The sequence below is a fragment of the Azolla caroliniana genome, unplaced genomic scaffold (genome assembly GCF_043228905.1).
Source record: "Azolla caroliniana isolate FFs.n. ecotype wild unplaced genomic scaffold, voAzoCaro1.0.p SCAF_12, whole genome shotgun sequence".
NCBI lineage: Eukaryota > Viridiplantae > Streptophyta > Polypodiopsida > Salviniales > Salviniaceae > Azolla > Azolla caroliniana.
In genome coordinates this window covers 4,292,145-4,319,268 of record NW_028230447.1, presented here as the reverse complement: position 1 = coordinate 4,319,268, position 27,124 = coordinate 4,292,145, and the positions used below count along the sequence as shown (strand labels likewise).

Genomic DNA, 27,124 nt, shown 5'->3' with positions numbered 1-27,124 from the left:
GCCACCGAACTCACTGTCAAGGGAGTGAGTCGATTCGTTGCCATCGAAGTGATTGTCTTCATATTCCGGCATTTTCGCCTTGCCTTTATCCATTATCAGACTAGGCCGAGATGTGCCTTGGTCGCTTGAGGTCTCTTGTGGCCCACTAAGCCTTGTCATAATCGAACTTTCTTCGAACATGTGTTCGAATCAATCTCCATCTTCTATCTCTTGTTTGGCGAATTCCAGGTCAACTAGAAATGATTTGGGAGGATTTGGTTCGGGTTCGTACCATGATGCCAATTCGTCGAAGACTACATCTCAACTCACGCGAACCTTTCGAGTCGAGAGGTTATAACACTTGTACCCCTTTTGCTTCAGTGAGTATCCCTACGAGGATACATTTCTCCGACTTCGGGTCGAGCTTTTGTCGCTTCCCGTCGGGGATGTGCACATATGCAATGGATCCAAATATCCGAACACATGTGATAGATCTGACTTCTTTCCAAAAAACTTCTCGTGCGGGGTAACCTCATGCACATCGGATGTTGTACACTGGTTCATTAGGTAGACGGTTGTGTTGACATCTTCTGCTCAGTACGATTTCGACATGTGCTTCTCGTTAAGCATGGCCTGTGCTATTTCGAGGATGTGTTGATTCTTTCATTCAGCTACTCCGTTCTATTGTGGCGTATGTCGACACGAAAACTGGCATCGAATTCCTTCTTTCCGAAGAAAAGCCGAAAATTTGTCGGAGAAGTACTCTTTTCCTCCATCGAACTGAAGACATTGTACATGTCGACCTATTTCCTTTTCAACTCCACTCTTGATTTTTTGGAAGTGTTTGAACACTTCGCTCTATTGTCGCATGGGGTAGATCCATGTGTGCCTGGAGAAGTCGTCGATGAAGGCCATGTAGTATCGACATTCGCCGAATGTAGTCGTTTGAGCCCGTTCCCATACATCGAAATGAATTATGTCGAGTACGCCTTTGCTCACATTCCTCTCCTTCGGAAACGGGTGCAGGTGTTGCTTGCTGAATTGGCATGTTGTACATACGCCTTCAATCTCTTTCTCTTTGAAGGTCGGAGAAAAATAATACGTGCGGAAGCTTAACAGACACAACCGGGTAACAAAAGACAAAAGACAAAGAAGGTTTAATGGAAACCTTAATCAACACAATGTACGCGGGAGAGACAGAGCGAGCAAAACACAGAAAGCTCAATTTCAAAACAATACTCTAAAACTTTATACATAGGATGTGCTCAGAGAGCACTTTTATACAAGTCCATACGGACTGATAGAAGTATTGACTTTGTACTTCAATGCTCATCAATGAGCCCCTACACTAACTCCCAAAATATATTCCTCCGCGGAATATCTATCCAACGGCCTCCCGGTTTATGCACCGCTACGACCTCTCGTTGCGCACCCATTTTACGCACCCAGTCTACACATTGGTTTACGAACCAGTGCATGTAGCCGAGCATGTGATCATGAACACATATCGCCAAGCAATACATCACTCGACTTGCCACTTGCTCCCATGTTGAGTAGTCGGTGTCTTTCGGGTCGGGTTGATTTTCTTGTGCTCCTTTGATGTAGTTCCAATATCCTTGACCGACAAGGTATTGGTGCATCTTGTACTCCCAAGATGCAAAGTTGTTTCGATCCAACTTCTCGCTAGGGAGAGCGCTCCCCATTTGAGTATTTATTGTCGATGAAGCTTTCTTTCTTCTTTTCCTTCTCTCTCGAACACGAGCTATGTAGTCACACTACGATAACGATGAGTCGGTTCTTCTTGAACATTGGCGTAGACCACAACACACGCGGATGGGCTAGATCGAGCTACCAAACCACTTTGATACCATGTAAAGAATCAAATATGATTCTTGTGTAGCGGTAGAGATGTGTGTTATGTGTATATGTGAGAGGAAAGAGATGAGAGAAGAGAAAAACAAGATAGATAGATGAAATAAAAATGAAGTACTCAAGAAGAAGGTGTATATTAACAAGGAAAATAGTAAATACAAAATGTAGCATAACAAGGAGTCACAACCGACACTATATGAAGTAGGAGGAGGGTGCTTTATATAAGGTCACCCTCTCTCTTCATTAACTCACTACAACTACTACTCTCTCTTGGGGAATGTGAAGACTCATAGTCATGAGAAATATGGAACTCATTAGTTATGTGTAATCAAATATGATTCTATGACACATAGTTAATGTGTAGAGAGTAGTGGTGTGACTCTCGACCTTTGAGTGGTCATAGATTCTCAAAGGGTGGTGTGTTCACATGTTGCACTAGGTTGAGCTTGATTCTCAACAATACTCATATACACCTGACCACACGGGCGCTACTAAACTGGCGTTAGTAGTAGTTGGTGCATACTCGATTGAATGTCCCAAAAGAGTTGATACCAACATAAGAGCATATGGAAAAGAAATGAAGTTCACCTACATTAATGTCTAAAAATTAGAACAAACAATATTTCACCTCGATAGAACTCCCACTCTCCATGATTTCTACACAAAGTTTATACCCTCACATCTGCCACCAAGTGTATGATTGTTCTAAGGTAACATGCCAAACTTTTGATATTATGACATTCTCTCGAATGATTAAAACTTTGAAGTACCGCATCGGTTCATATGGCATTTTATAAATAACTTCTCTTTGAGTGGCATTCATCTCACATGGTACCACAAACATAATTTTATTACTTAATTGAAGAAAAAATTGCACACTTCATCAAGAGAATGTTGCCCAAACATGGAGAAAATGCACGAAACTATACAAAAGTAGAAGCTATGATCGAGCTCCTAATGATAATGTTTCGCTCAGCAAAGTGATCACATTATCGGTCTCTTGATTGAAGATGATTGAGATAGCGCAACACTAACAATATGTCAGCGAGAAGGACCTAACTGATGCGTTTATCATCAAATAGACAAATTGTATTCGTACCACAAACATAAGTTCATTACTTAATAGAAGAAAAGATTGCACACTTCATCTAGAGAATGTTGCCCAAATATTGAGAAAATGCACGAGACTATACAAAAGCAGAAGCTATGATGGAGCGCGTAACGGTAATGTTTCGCTCGACAAAGTGATCGTATGATCGGTCTCTGGATTGAAGATGATTGAGGTAGCGCAACGCAGGTAATGTGTCGGTGAGAAGGATCTAACTGAGTGATGCGAGTTTATTATGACTAGAGACATTCGGACAGACGATATTCGTGAGTGAGGAACCATGGGGCGATCGTTGGTTGGGTCACAAGTTACAACTTAGGCATGTCTGTAAAGAGAGAAAAGCATTAAGGAAATATCTTCTTCTTCTTCTTATATGTATTTCTGGAATTTGGGGGGACAGGTAGGCATTGTTTGTTTGGTGAAGAGAAAGGAAAGGGTTTATTTAGGGTTTAAGAGCTCTATTTCTCTCTCTCTCTCTCTCTCTCTCTGTTTTTCTCTGTGTGAAAACTTAGTATACATCTTCCTCTCACTTTCAATTCTCTCTCCCTTCTCTCTCTACAGGGATTTGCATAACACACACAGATTGTGTGTGTGTGTGAGAGAGAGGCAGAGAGAGAGAGAGAGAGAGAGAGAAAGAGCAAGAGGCTATGGCGTTCTCAAGAAACTCTCAGATGCTTGCTCACCCATCCATATCTCGAGTAAGGTCAAAGATCGCTTCAGGTTCTTGTATAAGAGATCCTATTGTGGCAACAGCGACATCATACCCTCCATCTCCATCTCCATCTCCATTTTCAGAAACAGCTTCCTCTGTTAGGGCGCCTCTGTTCCCTGGAGCTACTCCTTCTTTCTTTACATTCCTTCCGCCTCGCTCCATTATTAGAGATGGATTGAGGAAGGGTATTCATTCATGGATTTCTCCGCAGTACTCTTCAGCTTCGACTGCGTTTGCCTTCCAACAAGCAGAGAATCTTGAGAGTAGTCAAGAGGTGGGCGCGGACACCAAAATAGGGGGTGAAGGCATTGAGATTTCGAAGCTGCCCATTTCTCCTCTCCTCGTTTCAGGACTCGCCAAGCGAGGCATCACTTCGCTCTTCCCTATACAGGTGCAAAACAAAGAATCTCCCCCAAAACTCAAATTTTCCTATATATATATATATTCTGCATTGTGTTTTTTCTCGTATACTGCATTGTTTTCTTTTTTGCTTTTCTGATTTACAGTGTGTTCTTGCTCTACTATTAGTGGTTTCCTTTGGGCAAAACGTGTTTTTCTGCATTTTTTTGAATTTTCTGACTACTCTGGTTTTATTTTTATTTTTATTTTGACTTACGTTGAGTTCTTGTTGCTTGCTTTTGTTACGTTGGTTTCTGACTTACATTGGGTTCTTGCTCTAAAATAAGATATTTTCCACGTTTTCTGAATTTGGTGTCTATTTACTTTCCTTACATTAGTTTTTCGTTGTTCTTACTTGCATTAAAATCAGATTTTGTTTCCACGTTTTCTGAAATTGGTATTTATTTGCTTTCCTCACATTGGTTTTTTGTTGTTGTTCTTACTTGCATTGGGTTCTTGCTCTAAAATCAGATTTTTTCCACGTTTTCTGAACTTGGTATTTATTTGCTTTCCTTACATTAGTTTTTTGTTGTTTTTCTCAACTGCCTTGGGTTCTAGGTCTACAATCAGATTTTTTGGTATTTATTTATTTGCTTTCATTACATTGTTTTTTCTATATGCACTTTCTGAAATTGTTTTTATTATTTTCTTTCCTTACACGTTTTTCATGCTTTTCTTATATTGGATACATTTTTTCTTGAACCGGTGTAGCTGCTTTTCATATAAATTAGGTTTTCCAATTCCTTTTAACAGAATTTAGCTCACATTGGACTTTTTCTTTTGTATCATTGATTATTTGTTGCGTTTCTTGCTTACATTGGGTTCTTATCGTTTCCTTTTGTTGCATTGTTTTCTACTTTCTTACATTCAGTTGATTGTTTTTGTTTTGCCTCTCCTACATTAAATTCTTATTTTTCTTTTCCTAAATTAGATTTTGGCCTTATCTTAACGGAGTTTACTGAAGAAGGAAGAACTTTGCATTTATATGATCATGTAATAATACTGTTCTAATATATCTATTTGTTACCATTGCTTACTTTCTCCACCCTGTTGGGTTTCTTGAAATTGATTTATACAGCCACATTTCTAAGGAGAAATATGTATGTAACGTTGTTAGTGTAAGGTGCCAAAGTAAAGTTAATGGAAGAAAATATTAGAGAATTAGAAACATCACTCTAGACTTGAGCCAACACTTTTAAGATATTAAAGATTAAGTTTTACCATCTATGAAATATATTTTGACATTTTTATTTGTGATTGCTATATATAATGGATATATAAAGCCAATTCTTTCACATTATGGATATGTAATATTATTGTTTGCTCACAAACAAGGTTTAGAAAAATAATATCCATTAATTTCATCTTGTTGACATAATTTAATGTATGTCTCAACGTTTGAAGTTTGTTATTCAATAGGAAGCTCATAATTTAAAGGTAGTCAGTTCCTTAACTTTCCTAAATTTAAGGCCGATTTTGGTGTAATCCAATTTAATCAAACATGGCATCAAACCTGTTTGATTCGTCTTATCTTAGTTCAGATTGTAAGTAGCATTTGTTAGCTTTGGCTAAGTAAAGGCAATGTGTGATCTTTGCTAATGTTCTTTTATGTTGTCTATAGTGAAATGCCTCAGCTTAGGTTTGGTTTAATATGTTTCATAAGTTCTATTCAGATACATTTCAAATCCAGCTCATTTAGCTGGGAATTCGGGTAGTGTTGTAGTGCAAATTTCCTTAAATGATTTATTCTCAAACTCTGAATTATTCCCTTCTCATTTTCAGAGGGCTGTATTAGAACCAGCATTGAAGGGACAAGATTTAATTGCTCGAGCTAAAACTGGAACTGGAAAGACATTGGCATTTGGGATTCCTATCCTTGATAGGACAATCAAAGAGCAAGAGAAAAGGATCAGGTTCAGCAATGATAAACTAGTGTTCATTAGTCTCTCAATATTAAAAATTCACTCTTTAAAACACTTCATACATTAACATGATAATGTAGACCATGATGATGATTTGACAGGGGATATGGAAGATCACCTCTAGCTGTGGTGTTAGCACCTACAAGAGAGCTAGCAAAGCAAGTTGAGAATGAACTGAAAGAGTCGTCACCCACCACTGAAGTCTTGTGTGCATATGGAGGAGTTTCCATAGATGCACAAGTTCGCCAAATACAGAGTGGAGTTGATATTTTGGTGGGAACACCTGGTCGAGTTATCGATCTTCTTAATAGGGGTGCCCTGAAGCTTGGTGAAGTGAAATATTTTGTGTTAGATGAAGCTGATAGGATGTTGGCTGTGGGATTTGAAGAGGATGTTGAGAAGATCTTGCAACACCTTCCATCTCAGAAGCAGTGTTTGTTGTTTTCGGCGACCATGCCTGAATGGGTTAAGAAACTAGCAGGGAAATACTTAAAGAATCATATAATCGTGGATCTGGTAAATAACAGGAATCATGATTCATACAATGATGATAATATCTATGTTGGTTTCTGAGGATATTTGGCTGCAACTTATATTGTATGAGTTTCAAATTTGGGGCTTTTATGGCCATGTTAGCATTACCCCAAAATAAAAAACTAAGCAACAATTTGATTCTGATGATATTTAATCTACATTCTAATAGGTCGGTGATAATGATGATAAGATAGCAGAGGGCATTAAACTTCTTTCCATTTCTACTTCGATGGCAACAAGAAGACCGATGTTAAGTGATCTGATAACGGTAAATTCAGAACTATACCTTATGAGAATAAGAAGATATCCCTTCTATTATTATTTATTGGTGAACTTTATGCTATTGTGGGCTTGAGGCAGGTCTATGGAAAAGGGTGCAAGTCCATTGTTTTCACACAAACCAAAAGAGAGGCTGATGATATTTCTTCTTTCCTCGGACAAAAACTGGGATCTGAAGCTTTGCATGGGGACATTTCCCAACATCAACGGGAGAAGACACTCAAATCATTTCGAGATGGACGTCTCAATGTTTTGGTTGCAACTGATGTTGCTGCCCGCGGCCTTGACATTTCTAATGTAGATCTGGTATGTCTTCTAGCAAACTTATTTCATTTTTCAGTCTATCCATGTCTAATGGGGTGCAAAGAGATTTTTTTTCATTCATAAATATTTGAATAATATATTTTCTCTATAGGTTATTCATTATGAGGCTGCTAATGACACGGAAACGTTTGTTCATCGCTCGGGGCGTACTGGTAGAGCTGGCAAAAAGGGTACTGCAATTCTTATGTACATGGAGCAACAAAGAAGAACAATTGATAACCTTGAACGAGAGCTAGGTTGTAAATTTGAAAACATTGAGCCTCCCACTCTGGAAGATGTTATAAGATCTTCAGCACATCAGGCAGTTGAAAAAATTGAGAGCATTTCAATGGATCTACGGAATGTGTTTCTTCCAACTGCTGAAAAGTTGATGCTAGATCATGGCCCTGGAGCACTAGCTGCAGCTATTGCACATGTATGTGGTTGTACTCAGCTTCCTACATCACGATCCCTTATTTCTTATGAACAGGTTGGTGGTTTCTCTATTGTCTTCTCCATATCCTAGTCATGTGATTTGTAATAGTAAAACGAGAACCTTAATTCAACTTCTTGTTCTATTATGACCAAGGGGTTCATGACCTTAAAAGTAACTCGACCAGGAGGACTACCTATAACTGGATCAGATGCAGTGACCCAATTTATAAGAAGCATTCTTCCATCTGCAGCAAGCAGCATCGGCAAGATTCGTATGCTAAATGAAATAGGGGTTTGTTTCCTTCTTTCCTTTCTCTCATGAGCTATATTTGAGAGTCATGCTCTAGCTTTTGCTGAAGATGTTTTGTAAAATGCTGTTCTTTGTTTTTGCATAAAATTAATCAGTTACTCTGTTTTGGCAGGTACAAGGAGCAGTTTTTGATCTACCAGAGCAGCTGGCAAAGACCTTGCTATCAATGACCATCACAACAGGAGAAGTACTTGAGGCACCCAAAAAGGTTTTACTTATTCTAATTAATTCATTCATTTTCTATGAACACGTCGTGCATTTGTTGAGTTGATATATAGCATAGCTCTCCATACATTAAACTTAGGCTGAGGAGATGTGTTATTCGAACCATATTTCACCACTTCATTCTAAGCTGCTAAGCTGATGAAGGAAAATGCTAAAAACCAAAGTGCAATGCTAGCTTTATTCCTTCTGTGTGCACAAAAATTGTATAGTGAGTCTTATAGTTGGAACGTTCAAGCCTCTTCAAATAATTTGATTTCCATCTGCTTTTTCTTGTAATTTATTATGATGTAGATAATCTGTGAGTTGTGATTTCAACAGCTTCCTAGGATTGTAGAAGACACATTTGGAGGTGGGGGATATGGCAGAAGCTTTTCACCTAGACCTCTTGGTAGCCGCTTTGGGTCAGGCGGTGGTTATTCTGGAGGAGGTGGCGGTTATTCTGGAGGAGGTGGTGGTTATTCTGGTGGAGGAGGTGGTTATTCTGGTGGAGGAGGCGGTTATTCTGGAGGAGGCGGCGGTTATTCTGGTGGAGGCGGCGGTTATTCTGGAGGCGGCGGTGGTGGTTATTCTGGTGGTGGTGGCAGTTATTCTGGAGGTGGCGGCGGTTATTCTGGAGGAGGTGGTGGTTATTCTAGTTCCAACAGGTTCCAAGGATCTAGCGGAAGTGATTTCTCTAGCAGACCGAGCTCAGTTGGCAGCAGTTGGTCAAACAGATCTAGTGGTAGTGGCACCAACAATAACTGGTCCAGTACTGGTAGCAGTGGTGTGACTAATTGGTCCAACAGGTCATACTTATGAGACCTTTGCATTTCTCATGTCTTGTGCTGTTTATTCTGGAGCCGCATGACTTTATTGATGTGTTTTTCTTCCAATGATATCAGATCTTCGGATAGCAGTAGCACACCCTCGTCTGGCTACAGTGGTTCTGTTGGCAGTAGTTTTGGGTCTTTTGGTAGTACCTTTGGAACCAGGTAATTTTAATCTGTCGTAATTCTTCCTACAGAATCTTATTTTTCTTCCTTGCAAGTCATTTTCTGAAATAAAAGGTGAGAAATCCTCTTCATTTTTTTAAGATTGTTACTTGGAAGGCAAATGCTATCTTTTTTTTGCCTATGGTAGTGTTTTCTTTTGCGTACAACATCTGAACCATCAGGAAATAAGAAATATTTTGTCATTCCTTTGGCATTTGTCTTTTATAAGGCAATGATATTGTGTTTAACCCTTGGGTATGAAAAGGAAATCTTATGAGAAACTTTTAATGTGCATAATTTCAAACTTGAAATTTTCTATACTGAACATCACATCAGACCTATAGCCGAAGACTTAACTTAGAACCCACTTCCAAAAAATTGTAAAAAATGCATGCTCTACCACTAGCAGCATTGAGTTTATGTATCAATACTTAAAACTTAAGAATTTTAATGAGATGAAGCTCATGAATCTATAAGCGATAATTGACTACATTGAACTGGTGGGGCTGTTGGAAAAGACAGTGTTTTCTCTAAATATGTTTTTGATGCTTATGTATTTGTAGTTCAAGTGAGGTGAAATGCTTGAGGTGTGGTAAACTTGGACATCGTATTGGAGACTGCTACGAAAAGCTCACTTGAGTAAGAGGTGGTGCCGCACTACATTTTAGTACATCTTTCTTTATTTACATTCTGAAATAATCTAGTAAGACAAACATATCATCTCATTCTTAATTTTCATATGCTCAAAGATCTATCAGCGTTATTTATTCTCCCCGAAGCCGACTTTCTTGGGTATCATCTCATTCTTAATTTTCATATTTGCAAAGATCTATCAGCTTTATTTATTCTTTCTTAGAAGACATTAATATATCTTTCTTTCTTTCTTTCTCTCGGAAGCCTACTTACATGGGTATCATCTCATTCTTAATTTTCATATTTGCAAAGATCTATCAGCTTTATTTATTCTCTTCGACGTGTACTTCCTACTACATTTTAGGACATATTTATTTACATTCTGAAATAATCTAGTAATACAAACATATCATCTCATTCTTAATATTCATATTTTAAAAGATCTATCAGCTTTGTTTATTCTCTCTGAAGCTTTCACAGGTATTAAAATTAAGGATTTTAAAAAAGGCATTAACCAATTCTTTTCCCTCTTTTTTAGGTAAATATTTGAAAGATGAACAAACATTTCACAGAAAAGAAGAGAATGATCAGTATCATCGTTGATGGTGTAGTTAGTACTCAAAAAAGCTATGGTTTTGTGTACTACAGATGTGTGCTTAGTGAGTATTTGATATGGAGAGGTTTTTGCATTGCGCGAATCCTTTCGTCTCTGAACCTCCTTCCACCCATGTGTCTTAAACACATTTCTGTTACGTATTCTGTTGTAGCCAAAATCATCAATCACATTATGAATATTCTAATACAGAAAACATGATGTACAGAAAGAACGTCTTGACTCAATTGAGAACCAAAATAGTCTTTTTCATTTACTTCCACAATAAGCTGACATTACTAACACCACATTTTGATACCGATGATGTATATGACATTTATTGTAGTTTTTGTTCATTGATAAAAGTTAGCATATATAGTTAGTTGAACTTCATTATAATATTGATGGATTTTCAGCATTTATAAATCTACTGTTTTTTCATGTTTTTATCACAAGAATCCTGCTGTAATGTTGGAAGTACATAAAAAAGTATCGTTGGAAACATATAAAATTTGATCATACAACTAAAATTTTCATGTACTTTTATAGTTGAACTTCTTAATTATTGCAGCAATGGAAACTGAAACCTAGAGCCTTCAAGTTTATAGTCATTTGATTGTCAATACCTGAAACAAGCATATGTTCATTATCTCAAATTTGAGTTGTATGATCAAATTTTACATGTTTCCAAGGATACTTTTTTATGTAATCTCTCAACTACACAAACTATAGTAAGTAAAATCCATTTATCTCCAAATAGGAAAGCTTGTTTACCAAAATGCTTATTCAAATGGATTTTACTAGTTCCAAGGTGTGTGACGTGTCAATTGAGAACCGTCAACAAGTGGATTGAATAAATGCCCAAGCATAGAAAGAAAGAAATATGCATAGATATGAATGTATGCAGATGACCTAATTCTATAATTAGATAGACTATACTCATACTTGCTGGTTGCCTCTAAATCCATGTCTACAATCCCAGCTCTTTTAGAATATAGTTGATATTGTCTGGCTAGCCATAAGCATCCACGTAGAAAGTCGATGTTCAAAGTGAAGTAATCAAATTATTTTTTATTCAACAGATTTCATGATTGTTGGTCTAGAAGGTCAGCCTTATAGATGGGGGATTATTCGTCTCAACAAAGTCTTCATATCTATAGACGTTTTTCATGAGTCGTTAATCTGCAACTATTGAAAACACAAGAGCAAGGTTTAACTTTGTTCCCAACCCCATGGATCATCATTCTATCTTTCAATTGAAGGTGAGTGAAGATCATGGATGAGAATACACCATATTCGCCCCGAATGCTTCGATGCTGTTGGATCCTACAAAGAAGCCGACCTTGAAATATAATTTGACAATAGATCTCGTGATAGAAAAGGACCTTTTGCACCGAAGCATTATTAGGGGTATAAAATAAAGGGAACTTTAAGTAAAGTATAGGAGAGAATAAACAATAGTAACATTGTAAGGACCATTACAAAAAGGCCAAGTTCGAATAATTGTCTTTTCATCCTTGAAGAATATGTGTCAGAGACATGGAGGGAGGCGGTGATTTCATGGTGCCAATCTTTGCTACACACACAAACACAAAGTGGTAGATCTGTGAGATTGCAAAACTGCATAAGGAAGGAACAGGACAGGACAGACAGATAGATCGATAGATTCAGACACACAGATTGATAGATAGATAGATTCTGACAGACAGATTGATAGATAGATAGATCGATAGATTCAGACAGACAGACAGATAGATCGATAGATTCAGACAGACAGACAGATAGATAGATAGATTCAGACAGATTCAGAGAGAGAGAGAGAGAGAGAAAGATGGATATGAGGGCTCTCATCCATGATCACACAGATTTCCTCCTCCACTTCTTCCAACTAGCAGTGTCTGCTGCATCGGCTTCTTCTTCTTCTTCTTCTTCTTCTGAATCATCAGCTGTGACGGCGATAGCGACAGGGCCACAGAAGAATGCTGCCCTTTCCCCAATCAGCGTTTCGATAGTGATGGCCATGGTGGCCTCTGGAGCAAAGGGTCCCACACTCCAGCAGATACTGTCGACAATTAACCTCCCTTCCTCGGATACCCTCCGAGAGTTCGCTTCTCAGGTTCATGCCGTTCTCCTTGCCGATGCCACGTCCTTGGGTGGGCCTCTTCTTGAATTTGTGAACTCTGTGTGGGTTCAGCAAACCCTCCCTCTTAACCCCTCCTTCAGTGAAGTCCTCCATAGCAATTATGGTGTAGCTGTACACCCTGCTGACTTCTTGAATCAGGTAAAACCTTGTTTACATTTGTCCATTCACTGCGCTTCAAATCTCTCTAATTCCACATTGCAATAGACATATTTCGTGGTCATGTCTCTCTAAGTCCATTGATTTATTTGACAAAGCTGCAAAATTGAAAACATGAGTTGTAGTCTGCCTAATGCTAAATCTATTTCTTAAGGAGTACTCTGAGAGACAGAAACAAGAAGATTCTGACTCTACCTTTTGCCTAATGTGAATAGTGCTTTTGAAATGTGGGTTAATGTGAATTAATCTCGGTCTCCCTCATATACCATGATTGTGGCAGAGAGATTATGATTAGAGGATATAATAGCCTTTATATAAGCTTGAAGCTCGAATGTTAAATAAGGACCCCCTGTAAAGGTAGAGTCAGATATAGCTCATAAGGGTTGAAATATTATTTCTGTACTACGACATAGTGTTAGGGATGTCAATTCCTTTGAGTTTAAACAGCAATGCTGTGAGCTTCTTTTTTGGCTAACACAAATGATGTAGCTCACAATGATTTTCTATCGCCTTCTGTTACAATAATGCGGATACCAGTGCATATAAAGTTTTCAGTCTATAAGCATGGTTGTGATTCATCACATCACTACCATTTTCCATCAAGATAGTTGATGATTCTCAAGGCATTGCTGCTATCATTCAACGAAGATCCCTATTCGTTGGATTGCAGAATGATAGTGATATTGATTGGTGAATTTAAGTTGCAAAAAAAGAATAAAATCTTAAGAGGGTATTCAAAGGCACAAAAATGTTGGGACTCATAACTTGTAACGTGGAGGAAAAGAAGAAAGAATGATATCTGTTAAAAGCAATCATAAGTGCTCGTAATCCAGTTGAACTGTCTTTGCTGTGGCTTATAAGTGGAAATGAGAAATAGGAATAAGCATATTTTTTCTCAATTCTCATTGTAGAGTCTCACATTGTTAGATTAGAGACGTCAAAATTTCAGATGATTCATTCATTAATATTAGGCGGACATCCCCTAAAGGAAGTTTCTGGTATGATTTATCTCTCACAGATTAGAGTGTTAACTTTTGTGTCGGATCACAAGATCAACATTTCCTTCTGGCCTATCATTCCATTATTTCCATGTGAGATGTCGGGTGTCGTTACCTTTATTTCAAGATTTTACATGCACATAAAAATATTGCTCATGAAGATTCATCTTCATGTTGAATTACTTCAGAACAGTTGCATTTTAATACGATTAAAGATTCACAGATATAGAATCAGCTGATCAAATAAAATAATGACACAGAATATAGCCAGAAACAAAAAGAAAGGGAAAAAACAAGACATGCTCTGGGATTCTATAGTAATATCTGTCACTGTATATTTATTTATTTATTTATATATCAATAAATGTTTGATGGGATAGGTACATATAAAATTATACTATTACAATAAGCTGAAAACTTGATTCAAACCTTTATTGGCAGTTCCAAGTCACAGATGAATGTTTTCTCATGTGTTTGTGTTGAGTACCTGTGAGATAATATTTAACTGTGACATGTGCAGCCTCAGATTTACTTTGGTTTTGCATTTTTTTGTTTTGGTGCAGGCTGAGAAGAGTAGAGGTGAGATTAATGCATGGGTGAAGCAGGAAACTAAGGGCAAAATTGATGAAATCCTTCCTGTGGGTGCATTAAATGAGAACACTAAATTGGTCCTTGCAAATGCCTTGTATTTCAAAGGAACATGGCAAAAGAAATTTGAAACTTCTCAAACAAAAGATGGGGATTTCCATCTCCTCAATGGTGAAACCATCAGTATTCCCATGATGACGACAAAGAAGAAACAAGAAATATCTTCGCACGATTCCTTTAAAGTGCTCCGACTACCATATAGCAATGGTCAAGATGCGAGATCTTTCTCTATGTATATCATACTTCCAAATGAAAAAGCTGGTCTTTTTGCGTTGGAGAAAGGTTTAACTGTAGATATCCTTGAAAAAACTCTAGTGAAGGGTGTTGAAATTGATGTGGGCTCATTTAAGCTACCAAAGTTCAAAGTTTCAGCAGGATATGAGGTGCCAGATACTCTAAAAGAAATGGGTATGAAATTGCCATTTTCAGATGAAGCTGACTTTTCAGGCATGGTGGACTCATCCAATGGTGGTCAAGCACTGTCTATTAGCAATGTGTTTCACAAGACATTTATTGAAGTAAATGAGGAAGGCACGGAAGCTGCAGCCGCAACAGCCGGGGTCATTATGCTTCGGTCTTTTGTTCTCCGCTCATCGGAAGATTTTATTGCTGATCACCCTTTCATGTTTGTATTGAAAGAAGATATCACTGGCATCATAGTGTTTATGGGGCATGTTGTGAACCCTCTTTCTACCAGTTAATTTAACATCATCTGATATTTTCAGGCATGTTCATGTGAAAGCCATCTGCGAAGGGACATAGTCATTCACAAGAAACTGGAAATGGTGAAAGTGCAACTTTATGACTTTTTGCTTAACTCAATATAGATTAAAAATGCAGTCAAGAGAATTTACTAATGAAGAATAACTTGACTTGTATTACTTTCAATTACTGTAGTGTGCATGACCAGATTATTGTCTTGGTTGTTAGTTCTTGTTGTTGGTATTCTAATAGTCAAAAAGTGCCCTTGACCTTGTTGAATAAATGAACAAATTCTTGATATCTCTTTGAAAAATTTGGAGTTGGCTTCATATTGGAATCAATAACATATACTTGAATAACAAACACTATTCAAGTGTCCTCATCAGATCATATGAATTCTTATAATAATATTTTACTGTCTTGGTTGTTAGTTCTTGTTGTTGATATTCTAATTGTCAAAAAGCGGCCTTGACCTTGTTGAATACATGAACAAATTCTTGATATCTCTTTGGAAAATTTGGAGTTGGTGTCACATTGGAATCAATGACATATACTTTAGTAACAAGCACGATTCAAGCGTCCTCATTAGATCATATGAATTCTTTTAATGATATTTTGGAGATTGGTAGTGAAACTAGGGTCACACATTGCAACTAAAGGAACAAGTAGATCATTGCTCATTTTGAGATGACAAGAGGGGACTAACATCTAAAGCTTACTAGTGTTTGATCAAGAATAAGGAATAACACAAGGAATAATATCAAGAACTCAAGAATAAATATGGAAGCAAGCAATTAGGGATAGATAAGCTAGTTTGAAATGTAGATTTGACCTACAAGTCCTTATTATATCCTAATTCCCCATCATTGACACAAACATGTTTGTCAACGAGTTGCAAGATGTGAACGTGGAGGAATGCAAAAGTTTACATTGCAATATTAGGTTTAAGTAGGACATACACAATCAAAAGTGTGATTTTGATGGTAAAATGCAAATGTTTACATTGCAATATTAGATTTAAGTAAGACATAATCAAAAGTGTAATCCTGATGGTAAATGGACAGGCTTTTTTCATTTGTAAGTATATCAAATTGGTTATATCTTTGTTGAAATCAAAATGATGACATTAAAACGTGTAGAAATTGGTGTTAGGTTCTCTTTTTCAATGTCTCTGTAACAATTATTATTGTATGATTTCTTTACTATGACGAAATTCAATTGAGTTTTTTTTGTTGTTTAGAGAATTTTGGTTGGTCTGTATTTGGGTTCGATACCTCATAAACTATTCATATTTGAGCTACATTTTTTGCGTGAATCGATTTGTCATAAATCTAGAATGTAGGCATTATTCTTTTTTTAACTTTCTATAGCCATCTATGACCCTTCTTCCAAATGGAAGCCTATCATGAAGCTATGGAGCTTGTTGGAAGGGTCGAGATGACCAATGTCCTCCAAGAAAAAGAGTAAAAGCATTAAACCTAACCATACATAAGGGATCACAAAATTGTGTAAGATAAACTTGATTTATTCATATATAAATTCTTGTATAGTCTCCCTATCTCCTTAAATCGTGTACATCTTGGAGAATTGCTACTCCACATTCTTGTCGGTGAGCCCAGTGCAAATTGGACTCTTGGAAACTTTGCCAACATCTAAAGCTATTGAAAACTAAAAAAAAGTCAAGCAAGAGATATATGTGAATCAATGTAAGTTATCTATATCACATACCTACGATACATGCAAAGGGATGACATTGGGCAATATTGTGTAACTCATATTATTTTTGTCATTGCATGCATTGTAACCTTTGAGCAAAGAATATATTTGTGTTAAGGTTAATAACATTGGATGTTAATGTGGAAATCTCATTTTGGACAATGTGCCAAATGATATGCTATTTGAGGAACAATCCCCCAAGCCAAAAATGGTGGATAATAGTCTTGTTCCTAAATAGATTGTATAAAGAAGAAGGTGTGGAGGGGAAATTACCAAACGTTATTTGGTGTATACAAGTGTCCGTAGAGGCCTTTCAATTGGAACACACCATATTGACTTAAGTAAGATTTTACTAAGATTATTACTAGAGCATAATTTGATGTTTAGAATCAAACTACGACAAGGAAATCTTGTTTTGTTTCAAGGTTAAGGTCTTGTCTTTTTTTCCCTATCTTAAGTGGACCAATCGCAACTCACAAATAATGGGAGAGAACATTGAAATAAAAACACCATCACGTCGCTTGGGTCCTTGTGTTCATGGAAGGATCAACGTTCCAACACCTTGCAAGTGCAATATGCCACCTCTTCACGTGCCACTCTGAGAAGCATTATATTAGCCTGAACTTCAAGTTTGTTTGTTATACTAAAGTCTAACATGATGTTAGCCAGTAAGGCTCAACGATCACCTCTTCTGAGTTCGCATTAGACCACATATGGGTGGTAACCATTAGTCTCCTTGACCCATTTTGTAGTCAAGTCACATGTAGAGTTGGTATTGGGTTTGATGGGCGAATGAACTATAATTTCAAGAACACATTGCAATATTGAAAGAATGTTGTCAATCTATAATACATTGACGCCTACCCAATGGCTCTTTGCATATAAAACGAACATAAATAGCTACATACAAACACACACAACACACATACATAATTTTTAAAATAGTTAAATTTAACATTGTAAAAAAATTTAAATTTTTTTTATCTGTTTGTTTCCTCACAACGTTGTGTTTGACGACGTAAAGCATCACCAAATTCCCATTGCTAACCACAACGTTTAGCAAGGAACAAGTCCAATGACAAACTAAGAAAGGACGTAGAATCATGTTTCCACGTCAACAATTGCTCTATTTGTTGTAATGGATGTTGCTAGAAATACAATATGAACTAGGGATTTTGTTTTGACACAATGTCATTTGGAAGCTTGTGCCTAGCTCGTGGAGCTAAACAACATATGTCAGGACCAAATTCAATGAATCCTTACCATAGATGGTTTTCAAACAAGCAATAAAAGGAGCGATCTTTAAAAAGTTGTCTACTATTAAAAGGAAGACCCATGATGAAGTCTATCGAAAGAGAAAATCATGGTTTGGTTGGAATTGGAAGTAGTTGAAAGCACCCATAGGGATGGTGATGATGAGAGACCTTTATCACACACTTGTGTTGTAGGGACAATACTACTAAGAAAAGAATGTGGGAGGACGCAGGACATCGTGATAATTTGGGATGGCGCCTAGAGCCATCATATACCACAATATTCACTCTTCAATATATTGAATTTGAAAGTAAACCGAATCCGAAAATATAACAGAATATGAAATCACAAGCATTGGTCTCCAATGAAAAGGGATTTGGTCAAATAAGGATAGAGAAGGATAGGGACCTTGGTGAAAGCTTCCTTCACGAACTCAAATGCTTAATGAGCCTCTAGAGTCCACTAAAATTGTCAATCCTTGCGAGATAGAGGTATCAACGTTGCAAATGGATTGTGGTAGAAATTACAAAACTAATAAAAATTTGCATTTCCATTATTTGAGTTGGGACAACATCACATGTATGGAAAGCCACAACTTTTCATTCGTCCATCGTGATTTGGAAGGAATTACATTGCCAAGGAACTCCACTAAGGGACAATCAAGCTAACATTTCTCTAATCTAGGATAAAGCCCATTCGGCGGAGTTGGGTGAGTACGAGGTGGATGTGATCAATGTGTTTTGCCGAGAACCGTGGAAAAACAAGAATTTTGTCCAAATAGACGACAATCAATTGGTTCATGTAGTCCCCAAAGATGTCGTTCATCATGTACTGAAAAATAGTAGGAGCATTTGTGAGTCCAAACGACATAGCCATAATGTTGAGAAGCCCATGGGCCATAACATATTCAGAATGCTATGATGTGAACCAAATTGTAGGCCTTGTAAAGATAAATTTTGGAGCGGATTTCTTGATCCAAAGGCACATCTACACCCAATGGTACCAATTTTGAAGAGCCACAATATTTCATCTTTCTTCTTGACAACTAGGATACAAGCCCTAACAAGAGACTTGCAATGGTTGTTCGTTGCCAATTGTTGTCAATATAACTCTTGAGGGCCTTGAGCTCTAATTCGTGAGGGCTATAGATTGGCTTGAAAGGATGCAAAGCATGAGGCACTAGATAAATGCAGTAATCACAAAAACAATGCTCACGGAGTTCAATCAAGATTCTTCCTTTTAAACACATGCTCAAAGTCTTCCTTTTAAACACATGTTTAGGAGTGGCAAGTGGGCCTACCATTGGTGCAACATTTGGCCCAACTTGGAAACAATGTTGTGCTCGTGAAATTTGTAAGTGCAGTCGACATGCTTATATATGTGTTTTTGCACGTTTATACTTGAAGGGATGTGTGCATGCCGATATGCATTTGTGCATTTTTATTTATAGATGTGAGTTAGTGTGTGTGAGATATGATGTATTTGTGCATATATATGTGTGTAAAAATTTGTATTTCCATGTGTTTATATTTGCTTGTGTAGCCCTGATCCAAGTGTGTAGTATAGGCTTTATAGTTCATAGGAGAGAAGGGTAGACTTTAGGAAATAGGTGGTGTATAGGTATATTTTATTGTGATTGAGGGGTATTTGGGGAACATAAAGCCCCCCCTCCCTTTTTGTACATTAGTAGTTTAGAGCCATTGGGATAAGAGGTAAAGGGGAAGAAAAAAATTTGTTTAGCCTAGGGTCAGGGGAAGTGTCAGTGTTATCGTCTACTACATTTAACAATGTGGCCTACAACAACAACAATGCTGCAATAACACTTGTTGGCAGTTGCTACTCTCCTATTCCTTCCTTTCTCACTCTTTGTCCATTGTATAGTGTTGAGTTCACATGATAAAACTCTTTGGGTTCTATCATGTTAAGCTCTTACACAAGAGAATGGCTTGACTTTTGTTTTGTGGGGCCTGGGCTCCACATGATAGAACTCTTTGGTCTATCATTTCGTGGTCAATACTAAACTCTAGACTTAAGTTGAGTGTTGTCATCCAATGACAAGGCAAATTGCTCTCCGAGATCCAGATATGTGGGTTCAACTTTGATCACTCGGCAAAATTTTTGGTAGGCCTAGTTGCTTGGTTTTGTTGAAACTTGGGCATTTGCTTGTTAAATTTGAAGAGCACTAGGTTGCGGATATAGTGAGATTATCATTGAAGCTTTATTTTTTAATTAAGCGGACGTATTGGTAGTACATCTAGAACCATCCATTTTGGTTTCGAGTTGGTTTGGAGACAATTTAGATAGTTTCATCTGTGTGACCAAAAGGTACGGATCCTTATTTCGCCAATGTTTGCCACTCTGAATACGTTGAGAAAAGGGAAGTGGCAAGTGGAGAGATGATTCCCGTGGGTTTACATAGAATGAGCGACACCACAAGTTCCATGAGGACACAAAGGTGTTCATTCTCCTTGAGGAGAGCCTAACCAAGAACTTTTCCCTGTCGAGCCTATGGAACCGACTCCTTGACAACAACAACTATAAGGAGAAACGCTGTTACACTTCCCTCGATGGGTCGTTCCTTAAAAACTAGAAGAAGAAGATAAAACATGAGATTACAAGGTAAACTTGAAAAGACAGGTATGAATTACGATATGGCATGTCAAATAGGGCTACATGGATGGCATTGAGCCGAGCCGAAACACGACGAAAAAGGTTGTGTTGAATCATAAGAGTGTGAAAGCACATACATGTAACATATTAGAGAGGCGAGAGAGGGAGGATGCAACGAAGATAAGGAAGGAAGCTGTGTATGTGCTCGTAAAGTGAGGAGGAGGAGATGTTAGGCAAGCGAAGAAGGCTTTTGACAAACTTAGTTTGCTTGGCTAAGAGTGGTAAATGTTATGTAGAGTGTAATGGTAATGGTAATGGTAGGTACCTCCTCCTCCTCCTCCTCCTCCTCCTCCTCCTCCTTCTTCTTCTTTCTTCTTCTTCTTCTTCTTCTTCTTCTTCTTCTTCTTTGTGTAGTAGTAGTATAAAGTAAGTATGTGTTGGATTTGGAAGGAATGTCTTCCTTTTTTGTGTATGTATGTATGTATGTATTGGATTGGATTCATAAAACCGCGTCTTAGTTTGACTATCTCCCCCAACCCCCCCCCCCAAAAAAAAAAAGAAAAAGAAAAGAAAAAACAAAATCAAAGTTCAAACAGAGCTAAAAAAAAACAGAGCAAAAAAACAGGGCAAAAAACAGAGCAAAAAAAGAACAGGGCAGAAAAACAGAGCAAAAAACATAAAGAGAGGAAAAAACAGGAGGAAAAAAACAGAGCAAAAAAAAGAAGAAAAGAAAAACAGAGGAAAAACAGAACACAAACTCAAATTCTCTCCATCTCTCACTGTCTCTGTCTCTCTGTCTCTCAGCCTTCAGCCAGAAGACCAAAGACCAAGAGAACACACAGAGAACACAGAGAGAACAGAGAGAACAGAGAGAGATGTCTGCACCTTCTCCATCGCCTCCATCGCCACCTGCCGCCGTTCCTTCTCCTTCTTCTTCTTCTTCTTCTTCTCCTCCGCCGCCGCCGCCTCTCCAGTCTCCGCCTGCACCTCCTCCCACCTCGCCATCGCCATCGCCATCGCCTCCACCACCAGTCGTTCAACCCCCCACTACTCCTCCTCCTCCTCCTTCAGATCCTCCTTCATCGCCGCCCCCAACTGCTTCTCCTCCTCCTCCTCCTCCTGATGCTGTTCTTCCTCCCACAGTAACCCCACCTCCTCCTTCCTCTCCTTCTCCCATCGATTCCTCGCCTCCTCCTCCTCCTCCCTCCGATCCTTCTTCCCCTCCGCCCACACAGTCTCCTCCTCCTCCTCCTCTTTCAACTCCATCTCCACCTAATGCTCCTAATGCTCCTTCTCCTTCTTCTTCCCCCCCTCCACCTTCTCCTCCTCCTCCCTCCAAAACCTCTCCTCCATCCCCCATAACTCCTCCTCCTCCCACCACCACCACCACCACTGCAGCCTCTCCTCCCCCTCCTCCCCCCTCCTCTCCTGCCATTACCTCCTCCTCCTCCTCCTCCTCCTCCTCATTTCCTCCCCCTCCCCCTCCTTCTCCCAACTCCATTACCTCCTCCACCACCGTCTACATTGGTGTCGGCGTCGCCACAACCCTCGTGCTCGGAGTCCTGGCTATCTTGCTCTACTGCTTCTGCTGCAAGCCTAAGAAGAGAAAGATGTATTACATCCCGCAAGGTACGCCCGCAATCCATCCCCATATCTCCACTAATTCATATCTCAAATTCATGTCTTTTAATGTCTTCTAAACACACACAATCATACATGTATGTATGTATGTATGTATGTTTGCGGAGAAATCTGAGAATGATTTGTATAGAAACCCGATGAAACTGTTGTTGGGATTGGTTGGATGAACACCACTCTTCCTCATCTAATGTGTGGCATTCGTGTCATGGTGCACAAATGTTGATGCTGCTTGTGGAACAGATCCAAAGTATGGACCGAATGTGGGGCTCAGGCATGAGCACTTACCCTCTCCTGCCGCCTCTGACACTCCCTTACAACCACAATCTCAGAGCATCTCAATGGCGACCTATGAAAACTATAACTCATCCCCTGAAAATCAACCGTTAAACCCGACACCAGGGCTCGGAGGGAACAGACCTTTGTTCACTTATGAGGAATTAGCCATGGCTACCAACGGATTCTCGGCACAGAACATGCTTGGTGAAGGTGGATTTGGATGTGTGTACAAAGGGGTTTTGCCTGATGGTAAAGTTGTGGCAGTGAAACAGTTGAAAATCGGCGCTTCACAAGGCGAGAGGGAATTTCAGGCTGAAGTCGATATTATAAGTAGGATACATCATCGATACCTTGTCTCTCTCGTCGGATACTGTATTGATCGACGCCAGAGGCTCCTCGTCTATGAGTATGTCTCCAACGGCACCTTAGATTACCATCTACATAAACGTAAGGATTAGAGTTAATCATCATATTGCCTCAAATTCTCTTGATCTGTTTCAATTTGTGTTCTTGAAAATTCACTCGATCTGTTTCAATCATCTTACAAAAAGGCTTGAAATTCTTTTGCAGAAAGGAGGAATGGGATCGTGATAGACTGGCCGACTCGGATGCGAATCGCATGTGGGGCAGCACGGGGTCTTGCATACCTTCATGAAGACTGTAAGGAATAAGAAAAGGGCCTGTTTTCGGTGAATTTCAATGTTTTCTTTTGAGTTAGCAATGTATGTTTGCTTGATATAAACTTAGGGTTTAAATTCTTACCTTATGATTGAATATCAATGGATTAGGTCACCCTCGTGTTATCCATAGAGACATCAAATCTTCCAACATACTCCTAAATGACAATTTTGAGGCACAGGTAAATGCATCAGATGCCTATTGCTAAATGTATACATTTTATTGGTACAATTCAGTTGTGCTAATGTCTGGCTCTAGTATTGAACAGGTTGCAGATTTTGGCCTTGCAAAGTTAGCGTCAGATACAAATACCCATGTGACCACCAGGGTCATGGGAACTTTCGGGTAATAATTTCTTCTTTTGCTGGAAAAACATGTATTTACTTGATTGCCCTTCAGATTTAATATGATGATGATTCAGAACTACATTATATGTATGCATATATATATATTGATTGTTAATCTGGTGCAAAAACCCACCATATATTTTTTTTACTACAGGTATCTTGCGCCTGAATATGCTTCGAGCGGAAAGCTCACATCGAAATCCGACGTGTTCTCCTTTGGTGTTGTGCTTCTTGAGTTGCTGACAGGAGAGAAACCTGTGGATGCATCACGAGCTGGTGGTGAAGAAAGTCTAGTGGAAAGGGTACTGTGTGAATATATACTCTCCTCATTTTGTGTTTGTGTAAATCGTTTTGTAGTATTCGTAATATTCCGAGTAAATATCTCTTATGCACATGTTTAAAACACATCTTTTGCAGGCAAGACCTATCCTCGCACAAATAGATGATGAGGATGATGTGGATGAAATAGCTGATCCACATTTGGAGGGGAACTATGACCCTAAAGAAATGCTAAGAATGGCCCATGCTGCCAGAGCATGTGTTCGGCATTCTGCTAGCATGCGCCCGGCCATGGGACAGGTTGGTTCTCTCTGTCTGTCTGTCTCTCGTGATTTTCAATGGCATTATGTAGTGCATGCTACATGAATATTATGAGCTTTTGCAAGGGGAGTGTGTTCTGCTATGCTAACCCTTACAATATGGGTAGCCCCTGGTGTTATGACTCATTATGAGACCCTATAGGCTATCTACAGCAGGGCCATCATCATATCATGTTGGGATTTTCTGCCCATGAGGTAACAGAATTAGAGCTATACATTGCAGTTTGGAACTGCAATGAAGCACATTGGACACACTCTAGGAAGAATGGAAGAGGTCAAGGCAGGAAGAGGCATGTTCCTGATTACAGAGATGCACCATCAATTCGCATGAAAAAATGGAATGCACGTGGCCTGTATCCGTCTATTGACCATCACAAGGAGGAGGTGATCGAGGTACTGTACAGTTGGTAAGGTTGGCCGACAGTTATCCGAATGTCATGCATTCAATCACTAACGCTCCACAAGCTTACACTGCCTATTGAATTTCTAGTAATTAGTTGGATTACAGCATAATTCTATGGCTAGACAACCCTGATATGATTAAAAATGTGGCAGCTAGTCATTAACATATCCATGAAACCCAAGATCTTATGTCCTTATCCAAGGTCATGGTTATCCATTGTGTGCGTCGAATATGAGTCAATCATGGATGTATTGACTCCCTAAGAATTAAACATTGATGACCTCTTGATACCATTCCTAGCTACTAACTTGGTATACTCTGTTTCCTGTATAAACTCATAATATGCTAGATTGAAATGCGTTAATGTGCGAAAATTCTGTAGACTTGTTGATTCCTGTTCTGACAAGTGGATATATTTTCAAAAAACAAAACAAAAGGGCATGACGTATTGTGTACTCATGGCAGGTTGTACGAGCATTGGAAGACGATGGGTCTCTTTCGGATCTTAATCAAGGACTAAAGCCTGGGCATAGTAGCATGTATAATGGGTCATCTAGTGAATTCGATAACCAAAGTTATAGTTCAGTCATGAGAAAATTCCGACAAGTAGCTCTTGGGAGTCAAGAGTATGGGAGTGAATATAGCGGGGGACCGAGGAATACTAGTGGTTTTTACGCGGCCCACCAATCCACCTCAAGTAGTGAATACTAGTCAAAAGAATAGAAAGGAGACTGAAAAGGGAAAATTCTGTGTGACCACCATCCACCATATTATTGGTTGATTGATGTTTCATGTATCCATCATTCTTTTTCTTTGTGTTCTTTGTTCCAAATTTTTTTTTGGCATGGGCAATAAATACTTCTAACAGAAAAACAAAACAAAAAGGTTGGATCAAGTTGATGTGAAACCACAAGTTTTGTTTTCTTTCACATGTAGGGTCAACTTAAACCCTACAAAAAAAGCAATCGAAATCCCTTTAGAAACCCCCAAAAAGGAAACAAAAGAAAATGGCAACTCCTGACTATCTAAAGGAGTGGATTATAACCTTATTTGAGGGTTCTGAAAATCATTGAACCCTTTGTAAACATGGATTATTTTTTTCGAGTTTACATTCAAATTAGGCAATGCCTACAGGGGATGCTATATTGCTCTTTGCTCTTTATGAAGGTTAAAACGCGAACTGTATTTGAGATCAATTTTGTATACAAGGTTCATATGATATGAATCTATGCGCATATGATTTATGTTCTCATTTAATGAGGCTTGGCTATTCCCCATTTGTAATGCCATGTTGGGTTGTGGACATTATTTTTGTAAAGAATTTGGAATTATGTCGTGTGGAAAGTAGTCTCAAATTATATTGTCATGTTCTCTAATGTCACTTTGTTCACGTTACCTTTATACTTTCATCGATTATTATTAAAGGAAAGTAAATTCTCGAAACCTCTTTCTAGAATCAAATAGTTAGTGTGCTTTGATGCATCTTATAATGAAACCTGCCACCGGGTTCATCGCTCGAGCAAAGCTTAGTTTGAAAAGGTGTCGTAAAGTGTACATTTTAGGATGACGAAAATGTTGAATTACTCTTATTTTATATATAATTGGTCGATTTCTGTAAAGATAACCAAGCTTTTAGTGTCATGCTAGTGCGTCACATAATGCCATGTGAATAATGAACCTTAAATGTGACCTTATTCTTTTTATGCCCATGTTCTAAAAAATGTATTTTGTAACTGATGGATTGTGGAAAGCGAGTATGTATAGCCACTTTGTTAGGGAATGGATTTTCTGTAATGAATGCAAAATCAAATCCACATTTCGATACATCAACCTTGAATATTTAGGTTAGAGCCCCAAAATTTCATCACTATGTCATCTATGACCTTGCAAACCTATAATAAATAGGGAAAAGTACCAAGATACCCCTGGAAGTTCCAAATTTACCAAACTACCCCTGTGTCCAAAAAAATACACTTTATAAAGTAAGTACAAAGGACCCAAAGAATCTCCTAAGTAAAGAAATTTGTGTTTTAAGGGTATTATGGTAAATAGGGCTTGTAGATTTGAGTGTATAATTATTTTATAAAGTGTATTTTTTTGGACATAGGGGTAGTTTGGTAAATTTGGAACTTCCAAGGGCATTCAGGTAATTAGACGAACTTCTAGGGGTATCCTGGTACTTTTCCCTAATAAATAAGTGATATTGTGAACATATAACATAATAAATAGTTCATGAACCTATTAGGAAAGCAGTTAGGTTGAATGGGTTAGAACTTGAGGTTTGTTGCACCTCTTGTAAGATGGATCATCGTGAACAATTCTTTCAGTTGACCTTTACCACATTATAATGTTTTGAGCCACATGATTTTTAATTAATAAATACTCTATTGTTTCCCATTGATATTCATTTACTTTGACCTATACCACATAATTATTCTGAGCCACATGATTGTTAATGAACAATACTCAGTCTGTTGTTTCCCATGCAAACGATTTTCCGTCTTTTGATCCTCCAAAACATGAATTCTACTATACGATTCTTTGAATCCTTAGGTGTAAATTTGTATTGTTTTTAACTGGTATGTTCTTTCTTTATACTCAACATGTAAAATTGGCAATAAATGAGCACTTGGGATCTCAATGAACAACAATACGTACGATCAACCATATAAAAATATG

The 27,124-nt window shown here is 38.3% G+C and overlaps 3 protein-coding genes across 6 annotated transcripts; all 3 read left to right on the top strand.

The window, feature by feature from the left end:
* The first annotated feature begins 3,517 nt into the window (after positions 1–3,517).
* LOC147856883 (DEAD-box ATP-dependent RNA helicase 3A, chloroplastic-like) lies at positions 3,518–10,551 on the top strand. Of its 4 annotated transcripts, XM_087328379.1 has the most exons (13): positions 3,520–4,062; positions 5,853–5,983; positions 6,094–6,508; positions 6,696–6,794; positions 6,887–7,111; positions 7,221–7,598; positions 7,698–7,835; positions 7,966–8,061; positions 8,397–8,529; positions 8,572–8,863; positions 8,960–9,049; positions 9,613–9,698; positions 10,221–10,551. In XM_087328379.1, exons 1-12 carry the CDS (start codon positions 3,607–3,609, stop codon positions 9,686–9,688), a joined length of 2,529 nt encoding a protein of 842 aa, XP_087184505.1. In that variant the 5' UTR covers positions 3,520–3,606; the 3' UTR covers positions 9,689–9,698; positions 10,221–10,551. The 4 variants fall into 4 exon arrangements, with proteins under 4 accessions (XP_087184504.1, XP_087184503.1, XP_087184502.1 ...); XM_087328378.1 differs by having other exon boundaries at positions 3,518–4,062; positions 8,397–8,863; positions 9,613–9,688; XM_087328377.1 differs by having other exon boundaries at positions 3,519–4,062; positions 8,397–8,863; positions 9,613–9,695.
* A 1,494-nt stretch (positions 10,552–12,045) lies between these two features.
* Positions 12,046–15,280, top strand: LOC147856882 (serpin-ZXA-like). Its single transcript, XM_087328380.1, has 2 exons — positions 12,046–12,555; positions 14,135–15,280. The coding sequence occupies exons 1-2, from the start codon at positions 12,106–12,108 to the stop codon at positions 14,918–14,920; spliced, it is 1,236 nt and encodes a 411-aa protein (XP_087184506.1). The 5' UTR covers positions 12,046–12,105; the 3' UTR covers positions 14,921–15,280.
* A 6,096-nt stretch (positions 15,281–21,376) lies between these two features.
* Positions 21,377–25,803, top strand: LOC147856881 (proline-rich receptor-like protein kinase PERK15). The gene is made up of 9 exons (XM_087328570.1): positions 21,377–21,787; positions 21,968–22,130; positions 22,383–22,865; positions 22,989–23,078; positions 23,207–23,277; positions 23,365–23,441; positions 23,598–23,745; positions 23,861–24,022; positions 24,911–25,803. Exons 1-9 carry the CDS (start codon positions 21,377–21,379, stop codon positions 25,154–25,156), a joined length of 1,851 nt encoding a protein of 616 aa, XP_087184696.1. The 3' UTR covers positions 25,157–25,803.
* Positions 25,804–27,124: the final 1,321 nt, after the last annotated feature.

Coding starts and splice junctions, on each gene's coding strand:
- LOC147856883 (XM_087328378.1), top strand. CDS start 3,607: ATGGCGTTCTCAAGAAACTCTCAGATGCTTGCTCACCCATCCATATCT. Junction 4,063..5,852: donor CTTCGCTCTTCCCTATACAG/GTGCAAAACAAA, acceptor TCTCATTTTCAG/AGGGCTGTATTAGAACCAGC. Junction 7,836..7,965: donor GTATGCTAAATGAAATAGGG/GTTTGTTTCCTT, acceptor CTGTTTTGGCAG/GTACAAGGAGCAGTTTTTGA.
- LOC147856882 (XM_087328380.1), top strand. CDS start 12,106: ATGGATATGAGGGCTCTCATCCATGATCACACAGATTTCCTCCTCCAC. Junction 12,556..14,134: donor CTGCTGACTTCTTGAATCAG/GTAAAACCTTGT, acceptor GTTTTGGTGCAG/GCTGAGAAGAGTAGAGGTGA.
- LOC147856881 (XM_087328570.1), top strand. CDS start 21,377: ATGTCTGCACCTTCTCCATCGCCTCCATCGCCACCTGCCGCCGTTCCT. Junction 23,278..23,364: donor ATGACAATTTTGAGGCACAG/GTAAATGCATCA, acceptor AGTATTGAACAG/GTTGCAGATTTTGGCCTTGC. Junction 24,023..24,910: donor TGCGCCCGGCCATGGGACAG/GTTGGTTCTCTC, acceptor TACTCATGGCAG/GTTGTACGAGCATTGGAAGA.